Below are 13687 nucleotides of genomic sequence, written 5' to 3'. Positions count from 1 at the left end.
ACCCCCGAGTAAGAGTTTTCATGTCAAAATAGTTAATAGAAAAATGTGAGCTTCTAAGGGTTAAACATTAAAGGTACCATCTTTAGGTGACATGACATTTTTAAAATAAAACAACCAAAAAATATTTATCGGTGCGTTTAGTGTTAGTAATATTACCGATTAGACCTTGAAGCAAATATCGGTATTACATAATTTTATAGTTAATGATACTGTTGCTTCAAATATACATAGTTAATATTAATATTGAGAGCAAGATAGTTACAAGTATTTGCATTGATATGAAATATATTTATATATATATATATATGTAAGAAAATAAAGTAATCGAGCATTTTTTAATTATCATATAAAACATCATAAGTTATTCAATTACACGTAACATATATTATTACTTAGTTTGTCGTGTTAGATTTGCTTTCAAACTAAGTTGAAAAAAGAACAGAAAATGAATATCATTTCACGAAAGCATCGTCTAACATTGTCTGTTTATCTAAGAACTATCGGAAGGTTTTGTAGCGTAGGTGGTTAGGTGCTTGCTCTATACGTTGAACGTCGCAGGTTCGAGTCCTCTTAAAGATTTTTCCTTTTTTTTATTTTGATAATTGTCTAGATAAATTTCACCTGTATATGAATCCAAGATGTAAAGAATAATACGACTTTTCAGCAAATATCTATGTGTCTCGTTCAGTCGGTTTCAATCGGTTGAATTGAACGACTTAAAATTAAATACGCGAATAAAGTTTTGCAAATTTAAGTAATTTATCAAACGTATTTTTCTATCGTATTTCAAAAATTTAATTGCACACAAATTTTTCACGTTAATATCAATAGTGTTTTAGTTGGCTTTAGTGTACGTTACGTGAAAAGTGATTTTTGTGTTGAGGATATTTCCGGCTAATTTCATAAGGGATTAAATATTCATAATTGTGAGTACAATATTTATAATACAAATAAATTGTAGAAAAATGGATATTGAATTAAAAGAGAAAAAGAGTTCAAGTAAAAAGTTTCAAATTGATTGGTATGACGAATATCCATCTTGGGAGAACTGGGTGCTTAGAGTGACCGGTAGAGACGATTTATTCGTTTGTCTTGCATGTGAAAAAATGTATTCTTGCGGTGCTTCACAGATTAAAAGGCATGCAGGCCAGAAAAATCATATAGAAAATATGATAAAGAAGAAAATTCCACTCGATGACGAAATAGCATATCCCACTACATCTGAAAATGATCAATTTCGTTTTAATGATAGAGTAAAAGCAGCTGAACTTAAAGTGGCAGCGTTTTTCGCAGAGCACCAAATAGCATTTGAAAATAGTAGAGAATTAAATTTATTATTTCAAGAGATTGGCAAAGAGCCGGACGTTCTTCAATCTATGACTTTGGGAAAGACAAAAATAAGAAATATTATTACTAGTCTTATGTCCCTATAAGACAGAACGAGTAAGTGAAGATTTGAAACGTCATAGATTTTCTGTTTTAGTAGATGAAACTACAGACAGTACGATCGAGAAAAAAATGACTCTTATAACAAGACATGTGGACAGTAAATCATTGCGTACACAAGATAATTTACTGAATTTAATTAATTTAGACGCAAAAGACTGTTCTGCGGACAAAATTTTTAATGCATTCAAGAATAAATTGAATAAAAGAGAGATACCTCTAACCAACATCATTGGATTAAGCTGTGATAATGCATCAGTTATGATTGGAAGAAATGACTCTTTCAAAACAAGGCTTTTAAATATTTGTCCACAATTGATAACAATGCCATGCATTTGTCATTCTTCAGCATTAACAGCTTCTAGTGCATGTAAGACATTGCCAAACCAATGCACAATTTTCATAAAAAAAATGTGTGTTTTATAAATGGAAGTACTAAAAGATTTGCTATATTTAAAGAATTTCAGGAATCTTTTGAAAATAACACTAAAAATTTAGTGAAGTATGGAGAAACGCGTTGGTTTTCGCGTCAAAAATGTATTGAACACATTCTGGAAAAGTGGGATACTATACACAAGTTTTTGGTAGAACAGCAACTTGAAAAGATCAAAGAAGCAGAGGAATTGTTAATTATAATGGAAAATAGCGCAACAAAAGCATATTTATATTTTTTGGAAAATGTTTTAAGAAAGTTTAATACTTTTAACGCTCTGTTTCAAAGTAAAGAAACAAAAATTCACTTACTGAATAAATGTTCTAGAAATTTTCTTTTATTTTTCTTGAAAAATTTATTAAACCTATATTATTAAAGCAAGATGTATTTTTGCCTTTTGTACGCAATGCAAGATTTTCAAGAAATGAAAACCTTCTTCCTATAGAGACCATTAATATAGGTCCTAATTGTGCTAGTTATTTGAAAATAATGTTGAAAGAAAAAAAAATACTGAAGCACAAGTGAAAACAATTCGACAGAATTGTTTATCCTTCTTCATAAAAGCGAGTGAAGAAATTCGTGATCGCTTCCCAATATTCGATAATTTATTAGAAAATCTGAGTATTTTTGAAAAGGACGTGACATTATTTGATCAGGATCGAGAAGCTAGTAGCTTCCAATTAATGCAAATATGCCGTCGATTAGGAAATTACAATGAAAATGAAATTATAAACGAATGGGAATCTCTAAATGCAAAAGAAAGCGATATTAGAAAGAAATATTGGTCAAAATTAGAATTTGATGACATGTGGATAGCAATATGTTCTGCCCAAAATGAAAAAGAGGAATTGAGATATCCACAATTGCGGAAATTGTTAAGCGTAGTGAGATCTCTTTCTCACCCAAACGCTGAGGCAGAACGATGTTTGGTGGTAAAGAAGATTACCAAATGATAAAATGACCAAATGATATTTTCGCCAAAAAACGCTAAGTTCACTCTGGTCAAATGTCGGTATTACAGATTACCGACCGAATCATCTAAATTCCGAAATCTGAGTAGCTGGCAACGCTGGAACAGTGAAGCCAGATCGTGGACAGAATATTCTCCCCACCATGCCGTCCTCTGCGCGCGCAGCTCTCACACATAGAAAGCTCCTGCTATGTTCGTGAGATGCTTCCCCAGTCGTAGCACGCACACTCTTCCACCGGTACATACGTGTATCGGTCTTCTCCGATAATCTTCGGTAGATCTCGGGAGCGAGAAGGAACGATGTCGATTCTCGGACCTCTCTCTTACTCTATAATACGTTTACCCCAAACGCGACTCGCAATGCAAAACCAAATCCTTTTCCTAATGCTTCGGTAAAAGTTAAATTACCGAAGGTCCCAGCCCGAAATTAAAACTTTCCTAAATTAGTTTTCAATTATTATAAAATGCTTATATGCAGCCATTAACTTATTAGATTTAATAATAAATACATAAAATGCGTTCTTACTATATAAAATGGGTTGAGGTATAAGAAACTCAATGTTTATGTATTAATCTGTTAACAAATGCATTTTTATATTTATTATTGAGTCCAATAAGTTAATGGTTATTAAAAAAAAAACTCCCCGTAATGCAAAAAAATGAAAAAAAAAGAAAATCTCTGCCAGGAATCGAACCCGAGCCCACCGCGTGACAATCTGCCATCCTACCGCCTGCGCCACAAGACTCACTTAGCGTTGCAAGGGCAAAACAGCCTTTTCTCGGCTAACTCTAATTCTTTTATTAATTCGTCATAAACGATAAAGAATTAGCTGAAATAATAAGTACATTTATTTACACAGTATTATTACATATGACCTATTTTTTTTTTTAATTTGAAGCATACATTTTACACGAAGATACGATAGTTTTTAAGGATATCCACAGATGCAGTACTTTAAATAAAAAACTCTTTTCATATGTTCCACTGTCATTATTTATTCCGTTACACGTAACATATAATATTGCTTGATTTATTCGTGATCGGGGATGTTTACATTTTCCGGTGACAAATTATTTACTATATAATTTTATGATCAAGGTTAACTCTTTCTATTATACCTTTACATGTTAAATTGGTGAGAAACTATACCAATTTCGATATGAAAATATTGCTATTTAGCCCAGGTCTTATAGGTAGCTCTGTTACAGTGACATCTCAGTACTTATGAAGCAGTTAACTCGTTCGTTTGAAGCGTAAGTATACTTTTACTTTTCATAATATATAATGTAAAATTTGAAAAGTACAAAATGTCTTGTGTAATATTGTAGCATAATTTACACAACGCAGTTATTACTAAATTAACAGTTTTTATTCATGTTTTATTTTATAAATTTATTTTTCAGAATGTCGAGCGACGATTTATTGTTAGATAGTAAGTAAACTTTTTTCACCGTCCAGCACGTTCTATATTTTCAATATTCTTTTAATTAATTGAATTAATTTGTTTTTCTTAGATGAAATGGAAGAGGAATTAGCCGCCATGGCTGAGGTGGCTCCCACTACCGACCAACGCATCGCTGCGCTAGAAAAGTTGGTGCAAAAGCTGGTGGGGCAGCAGCAGCAACAACAGCCGCAGCAGCAGCAACAACAGCTACAGCAGCAACAACAACAGCCGCAGCAGCAGCAACAACAGCCGCAGCAGCAGCAAATAATGCCGGCGCGTCACCGTAAGTATTAATATTCAATATATTTATTTATTATTTCTCCTCCAGTCATTTATACTATCTTTCTTTCTCATTTGCCATTTGTGTGTCGCTTTGGTAATGTGTTCATTTATGTAGTAAAGAATTCACACACATTTCAGTCAATTTACTATCATAAATGTTTCTTTTATTTAATTCTTAATAAATTAGATTATTCATTTTCCATTATTTTACAGACAACAAAAATAGTGGTGGAAAGGCGCGCCGGCATTGGGCGCAATTGCGTGGTGGATGGAGAGGAAGAGGACAAGGAGGAAGAGGACAAGGAGGAAGAGGAGGAAGACAGGGAGAAAGAGGAAGAGGTGGAAGAGGGTGGGGTGGAAGGGGAGGAGAAAGGGGATGGGGAGGTAGAGGAGGAAGAGGGTGGGGTGGAAGGGGAGGAGAAAGAGGATGGGGAGGTAGAGGAGGTTTAGCCCATATAATAAAAAATTATTATATTAATTAAAAAAATAAAAAAAAATAATTAAATTTAAATCTGTAAAATTCATTTTTATTTCCTCATTATTTATTATAAACACTAAAGATACCATTTGCAAGTGATATGCCCTTTTTAAAATAAAACACATGCAAGAAATACTTATCTCGGTACGTTTAGTGTTAATAATATTACCGATTAGAGCTTAAAGCAAATATCGACATTACATAATTTTATAGTTAGTAATACTGTTGCTTCAATTATATACTTAGTTAATATTAATATTTGTCTCAATTTTTTCCGATCCTTTTACATACAAAGTTGAAAAACAATATATATTAGGTTAAAAGTTTTGTTTCATTAGAAATATGGAATTTTATGTTAGGCTAGTGGAAAAAATGGAGCTGAGTTCATAGGTAGCGCGAACAAAATAGACAGGACATACACAAACACGAATTATAATAATAATGAGACCAAGGTCACTGAAAAAGAAACGTGATACTAAACGGAGAGAGATATGAGGTATCACAAACTTTAAAAGACCACTGCAAAAAAACTAAAAAAGATACAAGGATGATCGAAGGGGGTTTTTGAATAGTTTTACACCCCCTACAGAATATGACTATAAATTGTATCCTACTCGATTCAGAAGATCGGAAATTAACATTGGAAAGGCTAAAAAAAAATTTTTACAACATGGACCATGGGGGATACTTTAGATGGTGCAAAAACCTATTTACCCTTACCCGCCTTCCCCCCCCTTTTCCGAAGGATTTCGGAGTTATAGTACAATAAAGTACAGGCGTATAGACCTTGGAACAAGGAGTAATTAATGTCAAATAACCTTTTTCCTCAAAGTCACCGTTTGGCCAGCAGAGGACAGAGAGCGAGAACCAATCGGGAAACTGCACTTAAGGGACATGTAATTTACAAAAATAAAAGAAATAAGACAAAAATATGGAAGCCTCAATGGCACCTTTCATTAACAAGCTAAATCAAATTCAGGGTTACTGAATTTTGAAACTGAATTCATCCCGCGCGTTGACTCTACGCGCCGCGCGTCCGCTCCACACGTTTCACGCGCCGCGCGTATATTCCACGCGCCGTGTACCCGCACCTTTAGAATTCTCTTCAAGATTTTTTATTCAATTTTATATAAGATTTGCATATTGCAAGAATTTTTTCAAATAGCCATTAGTAACATATTCATTAATAATAATTGAATAAATAAATTATATTTGTATTGCATGAAATGGGGTGCGAGAGTTAACAAAACACATTCTTATTTCATGTGAAAACTCTATTCCTATTTATTATTTAACGATATATATAAGAAAATAAACTAATTGAGCATTTTTTAATTATCATATAAAACTTCATAAGTTATTCAATTACATGTAACATATATTATTGCTTAGTTTGTTCCTGATCGATTTGCTTTCAAACTATGTTGAAAAAAGAAAAGAAAATGAATATCATTTCACGAGAGAATCCTTTAACATTGTCTATTTATCTAAGAACTATCGGAAGGTTGTGTAGCGTAGGTGATTAAGTGCTTGCTCTATACGCTGAACGTCGCAGGTTCGAGTTCTCCTCAAGATTTTTCTTTTTTTTTGATTTTATATAATTTTCTAGATAAATTTCACCTGTATTTGAATCTAAGATGTAAACAATAATACGACTTTTCAGCAAAGATCTATGTGTCTCGTTCAGTCGGTTTCAATCGGTTAAATTGAACGACTTAAAATTACATACGCGAATAAAGTTTTGGAAATTAAAGCAATTTATTAAGCGTACTTTTCTATTGTGTTTGAAAAATTTAATTGTAAAATAATTTTTCACGTTAATATCCACAGTGTTTTTGTTGGATTCGGTATACTTTGCGTGAAAAGTGAGTTTGTTCTAAGGATATTCCTGGTTGATTTCATAGAGGATTATATAGTCATAATTGTGAGTACAATATTTATAATATAAATACACTTGAGAAAAATGGCTGTGGAATTAAAAGAAGCAAAGAGCACAGCTAAAAAATTCCAAATTGAATGGTACGATGAATATCCATCTTGGGAGAACTGGGTTCTGAGAGTAACTGGTAGAAATGATTTATTTGTTTGTCTTGCGTGTGAAAAGATAAATGTTTGTGGTCTTTCACAAATTAAAAGGCCCGCTGTGCAGAAAAGGCATATAGAAAATATGATAAAAAAGAATATTCCATTAGATGAAATAGCATATCCCACTACTTCCGACAATGATACGTTTCGTTTTAATGATAGAGTAAAAGCAGCTGAACTTAAAGTGGCAGCGTTTTTCGCACAACATCATATTCCATTTAAAAATAGTAAAGAGTTACTTTTATTATTTCAAGAGATTGGTAAAGAGCCGGACGTTCTTCAATCTATGACTTTGGGAAAGACAAAAGTAAGAAATATTATTACTAAAGTCTTATGTCCGTATGAAACTGAACGAGTAAGTGAAGATTTGAAGCGTCATAGATTTTCTGTTTTTGTAGATGAAACTACAGACAGTACAAACGAGAAAAAAATGACACTTATAACAAGACATTTTGACAGTAAATCATTGTGTATACAGGATAATTTACTGCATTTAATTAATTTAGACGCAAAAGACTGTTCTGCGGACAAAATTTTTCATGCATTTAATAATGAAATGAATAGAAGAGAAATACCTGTATCCAATGTCATAGGGTTAAGCTGTGATAATGCATCAGTAATGATTGGAAAACATGATTCTTTTAAAACAAGACTTTTAAATATTAGTCCGAAATTGGTGACAATGCCATGTATTTGTCATTCTTCAGCATTAGCAGCTTCTAATGCATGTAAATCATTGCCAAACGAATGCACAATTTTCATTAAAAAAATTGTGTCTTTCATAAATGGAAGTACAAAATGATATGCTATATTTAAAGAGTTTCAGCAATCTTTTGAAGATAATACTAAAAATTTAGTGAAATATGCAGAAACGCGTTGGCTTTCGCGTCAAAAATGTATTGAACGCATTTTAGAAAAATGGGATACTATATACAAGTTTTTAGTAGAACAGCAACTTGAGAAAATCAAAGAAACAGAGGAATTACTGATTATTATGGAAAATATTGAAATAAAAGCTTATTTATATTTCTTAGAACATGTGTTGAGAAGATTTAATACTTTCAACACTCTTTTTCAAAGTAAGGAAACAAAAATTCATTTACTTAACAAATGTTCAAGAAATTTTCTTTTATTTTTCTTGCAAACATATATTAAACCAACATTATTGAAGCAAGATGTGTTTTTACCTTTTGTACGCAATGCAAGATTTTCAAGAAATGAAAACCTTCTTCCCATAGAGACCATTAATATAGGTTCTAATTGTGCTGGTTATTTAGAAACTATGTTGAAAGAAAAGAAAATGACTGAATCACAAGTGAAAACAATTCGCCAGAATTGTTTATCCTTCCTCATAAAAGCGAGTGAAGAAATTCGTGATCGTTTCCCAATATTTGACAACTTTTTAGAAAATTTGAATATTTTTGAAAAGGACAAGGCATTATTTGATCAGGATCGAGAAGCCAGTAGCTTCCAATTACTGCAACTATGCCGTCGACTGGGAACTTTCAGTGAAAATACAATTATAAAAGAATGGGAATCTCTGTATGCAAAAGAAAGCTGTGATGTAAAGAAATATTGGTCAAAATTAGAATTTGATGACATGTGGAAAGCAGTATGCTCTGCCCAACATGAAAACAAGGAAATCAGATATCCACAATTGCGGAAATTGTTAAACTTAGTGAGATCTCTTCCTCACTCAAACGCTGAGGCAGAAAGATGTTTTTCTATGCTACCTGATATTAAAAGCAAGAAAAGAAATAGACTTGTGCATGACACAGTTAATGCTACGTGTGTCATCAAATATGCTTTGAGAAGAAGCAAAGAAACACCTATCTCCATGAATATCACAAAGAAGCACTTACAATTAATGAAAAATGATTTGTATCAGTCACATGATGCTAAACCAAGAAGTAGTTTAAATGTATATGCTTATAATGAGAGTGATGATGATATAGATTATGAATAAAATGAAAGTCTGCTTTGGCGACTACTTTGCAAAGCTTCAATAAGAAATTTCAGTCTGCTTTTGGCGACTACTTTGCAAAGCCAGAATAAGAGAATAAAGTCTGCTTTGGCGACTACTTTGCAAAGCTTCAATAAGAAATTTCAGTCTGCTTTTGGCGACTACTTTGCAAAGCCAGAATAAGAGAATAAAGTCTGCTTTGGCGACTACTTTGCAAAGCTTCAATAAGAAATTTCAGTCTGCTTTTGGCGACTACTTTGCAAAGCTCATTAAAATTAAAGTCTGTCTCTGACGACTACCTCGCAAAGCTTTGAGATTTTCAGTCTGTTCTTGGCGACTACTTTGCGAGGAAAAACTATGAATATTATTGAAATTAAATATTTTTAGATATAGGGGATTGTTTAGTGGGTAGAGTTTGGACCTTAAAGATCCAGGGAGTTTGAGCCAGCGTGTAATTCCCAACACAAAGGTAATTCCTGGGGGCCATGAGTCCCACACTATCAACGAGCAGACAAATTCCTATCATAATTAATTGAAAGGATGAGTCTACTGGTTGGTGTGCGTAAAAGCATTTTAACCTCTTAAAAAGAAAGAAAAAAAAATCCCAAAAGACCATAACCTTCTTCAATGTTTGTACCATGTTCCTCTTTCGTATCACAGCTCCAAATTGTAAACCTTATGAAGACTGTATTTCCAATCATGTTTTAAATATTTTTTAATATATATCGAAAACAATTCAAAATTGTACAAAAATTGCATATTGAAAATGTTGCGTGCAAAAGCGTATAACGAAAATACGGTGTGCACAGCAGCTCTATAAATTTAAAAGCACATGAAAACGTAAAAAATTCTGATTGATGTTGCTAACATATGTATCAATTAAATACGTTGCCGTTTTACAAATTTTTTCCCCCATAATATATAAAAGATTATTTTCAACAATAACTAATTGTCTTCAATTGCAAAAGCCTTCTTTAAACGATAGACTTTGTATAATTTTCGATCTATTGGATCAATCAGCTGTTTGACTGTACGAAATTTCTAAATTCAATGGCCTTTAGTGTTTCTATACGATGCCAAACAATGTTTATAATGCTATCCTTTTCCCGCACTATATTCATCGCACGCTCTCTCTCGCACACCCGGTGTCTTACTTATTTGTGGCGTAACATATATTGTGTCTGTTTTATTTCGTACCTTTAAAGCAGACGTTTTGATCACCTGTTAATAAGGCATGTAGTTTCCTAGTCATAAAAACGCATTGTTTGACTGCTCGCCTTTACTCGGTCTGTCGACCGTGTTTCTTTTTAAAGATCAATCTGCCGAATTTCGGTGCATCAACTGTACAGAAATAAATCGATCACGAATAAAATAAGCAATATTTTATGTTACGTGTAATAGAATAATTAATGACAGAGGAATATATGAATACAGTTTTTGTATTTAAAGTACTGCATGGATACCCTTAAACTATCGTGTCTTCATGTAAAATGTATGCTTCAAATTAAAAAATATAATACGTCATATGTAATAATAGTGTGTAAATAAATGTACTTCTTATTTCAGCTAATTCTTGATCGTTTATGACGAGTTAATAAGAAAATTAGAGTAAACCGATAATAAGCTGTTTTGCCCTTGTAACGATAAGTGAGTCTTGTAGCGCAGGCGGTAGGATGGCAGATTGTCACGCTGTGGGGCTCGGGTTCGATTCTTGTCACAGATTATCATTTTTTCATTTTTTTTCATTACGGGGAATTTTTTTTTTAATAACCATTAACTTCTTGGACTCAATAATAAATATAAAAATGCATTTGTTAACAGATTAAGACATAAACATTGAGTTTATTATACCTCAACTCATTTGATATTATAAGAACGCATTTTTTGTATTTATTATCAAATCTAGTAAGTTAATGGCTACATATAATCATTTTATAATAATTGAAAACTAATATAGGAAAGTTTTAATTTTTCGGGCTGGGACCTTCGATAATTTAACTTTTATCGAAGCATTAGGAAAAGGATTTTGTTTTACTTTGCGAGTCGTTTGGTAAACGTAGTATAGAGAAAGAGAGAGGTCTGGTTCCTTCTCGCTCCCGAGATCTACCGAAGCTTGTCGGAGAAGACCGATACACGTATGTACCGGTGGAAAAGTGTGCGTGCAACGACTGGTGAAGCATCTCACGGACCTAGCAGCTGCTTTCTTTGTGTGAGAGCTGCGTGCGCAGCAGACGGCGTGGAGGGGACGAAAGTCCGTCCACGATCTGGCTTCACTGCTTGGCACCTGTTTTTATAAAATGGCCACAGGGTAATAGAGTAGAGGAAGTGAAGATGGGATTCCAAAGAACAAGTGGCTTTCCCAATGACATTAAATCCATAGATGGAACCATATTTGTATTCCATCACCTAAAAAAAATCCAGAGGCATATGTAAACCGCAAAGGACCACTCAATTCAGCTCCAGGTGTTATTATATTTTATTAAATATATTTTATTTTGTTCTTTTTTTCAGGCAATCTGTGATCATGAATGCAGATTCACCTACTGTACTGTTGGACATGTTGGCTCAGTCCATGATCAACGAGTGCTTAGACTGTCTGAAGTACAAGACTTTTTGGGAGATGCTAATAAATTTCCAAGTGATACGCACTTAGTCGGTGATCTTGCATACAAATTGCATCAAAATTTATTAACGCCATATAAAGATAATGGCCACCTTACAGAGCGCCAGTTAAATTATAATTTTTGCCATGCCTCGGCTCGAATAACAATTGAACGAGCATTTGGGCTGTTAAAAAACAGATTTCGAAGCCTTTTAACTGTATTTGCTATGAAGCGAACAGATTTAGTACCTGATCATATTTTAGCCGGCTGTGTACTGCATAACATACGTTTATTGAAAAATGACGAAATAAATATATATATTCATAATGATGAAATCAATACAACAAATGATATTGAAAGTAGTGAAAACAATGCTACAGTTGGGTGCAGAAATCTTGCGTCAGGCGAGGGGAAGTAGGAATCAGAGGGGCGAAGGGATTTCTATGGAGTTTGTCCGTAGCTGTCAAATGGCGCGATTAACCCTCAATTTTGGATCGTAAAGAAAAATAATATTTTCGGAAAACGATTGCGAAAAAGAAGGAAGGGTTTTAATACATAACAGAGAAGACAAAATATATCAGATGAGTATAAATTAATAACAAAAAATGAAAATTATTGTGAATTTATAAGGAAATATATACTTCGTGGTTATTTTATTTCTGTTACAGGCTAAATCCTATTCTTCATGAGTTTAAATCGCAGGAAAGAAATACTTAAATAACAATGAATGAAAAAGGTTTAATTTATGAAGCGTTTCTGTGTGGCCTAATCATTTCAATAATTGTGACATAATGTTATAATAGTGTGCGACATGAATTCCAGCCACTGTGGGGAAGGCACAATTTTAACAAGAATCAGTGCAAAGGCACACAGACTTTACTTATAAAGAGCGCCAGGCTCATGAACTTTATACAGGGTGAGGCACTTAAGCCGCCCCAGAATGCGGACGTAGAAAGTTGCGTATCTCTTTAACTATAAAAAATATTCAATTTTTCCATAGACCATATTTGAAGCCTCTCTTGTTAATTGCATTCAGAAATGTCCTATGCAAAAATTGAATATCTTTTATGGTTAAAAAGATACGTGCCTTTCAGCATTCATATTCTGGGGCGGCTTACCTGCCTCACCCTGTATATGAGCCAGTCTGAGGCTTGCCGGCTTGAGACTTTTCAAGGACGTGGCATGCTGTGAAATTAAAGTGGATTCTCTTGGAAAATTACTAGTACACATTAATAAAAATCAAAATAAGAATTATATTATATAACTGCTCTGTCTATCACTTTACAAGTATAAAGTTAAGATAATTATACAGTTATACATGGGATTTCTCCCCAAATCTACCTTTAACTTCTAAAGACAAGAGCAATGTAGTTATAATTATTTACAAGAAAATAACTATATATAAATAAGAAATAAGAGAGTGAATATTAGATAACACTGAGGAGGTGGATCAATCGTATGACTCTCAGTCCAGGCATGAACAATTCCAACTGGACAAAGACCCTTTTCAAGTTCATCCAGCGCTAGCCCTCCAAGAACCTAATTACTTGCTGCACCATCCCCGTAGGAAATATAAAGCACAAGCAAAAAGATAACACCAGGTCAAGTAAGGCGTAGCCAAGTCCATTAATATCTAAATCATCACTAAGAAAATTACATAACTAGGGTTGTCCACCGGAGTCTCTGAATCTCCTGTTTTAATGTGCTTCTGCACCAAATTTATTAACCTTATGTTAACTATAATATAATTTCAACACCTAGTCAGGAAGCAATTGATTGAAATCAAACTATGTACAAAGATATAAGTAAGGAAGAAAAATAAAAGTATATAGATATATATATATATATATATTTGGCATTAAAGCCTAATTCCTGTTATCGTACAGGCTATGGAATTTATAATCCGACTCATTTAAACAATAGCTTACTTTCCTTATTGGAAATACTAGACTATATGAGCGCAAAGGAAAAAGCTCTGTATA

General features: G+C 33.3%; 1 protein-coding gene across 1 annotated transcript; it reads left to right on the top strand.

Moving 5' to 3' along the window:
* Nucleotides 1-7017: 7017 nt before the first annotated feature.
* On the top strand, nt 7018-9105 carry LOC136776126 (protein FAM200A-like). The gene is made up of 2 exons (XM_066731501.1): nt 7018-7867; nt 7979-9105. The coding sequence occupies exons 1-2, from the start codon at nt 7018-7020 to the stop codon at nt 9103-9105; spliced, it is 1977 nt and encodes a 658-aa protein (XP_066587598.1).
* The last annotated feature ends 4582 nt before the right edge of the window (nt 9106-13687 follow it).

This window comes from Prorops nasuta, unplaced genomic scaffold (genome assembly GCF_024137725.1).
Source record: "Prorops nasuta isolate Cenicafe-Biocafe unplaced genomic scaffold, Cenicafe_Pnas_1.2 PNAS00009, whole genome shotgun sequence".
Taxonomy (NCBI): domain Eukaryota; kingdom Metazoa; phylum Arthropoda; class Insecta; order Hymenoptera; family Bethylidae; genus Prorops; species Prorops nasuta.
The sequence above is the reverse complement of the archived record's forward strand: the minus strand, read 5'-3'. Positions and strand labels throughout refer to the sequence as shown.

What these genes read in the sequence shown, in the direction of transcription:
- LOC136776126 (XM_066731501.1), top strand. Translation starts at nt 7,018, where the DNA reads ATGGCTGTGGAATTAAAAGAAGCAAAGAGCACAGCTAAAAAATTCCAA. An exon ending in ATTAGCAGCTTCTAATGCAT is followed by an intron (nt 7,868 to 7,978) that starts GTAAATCATTGC and finishes AATCTTTTGAAG; the next exon opens with ATAATACTAAAAATTTAGTG.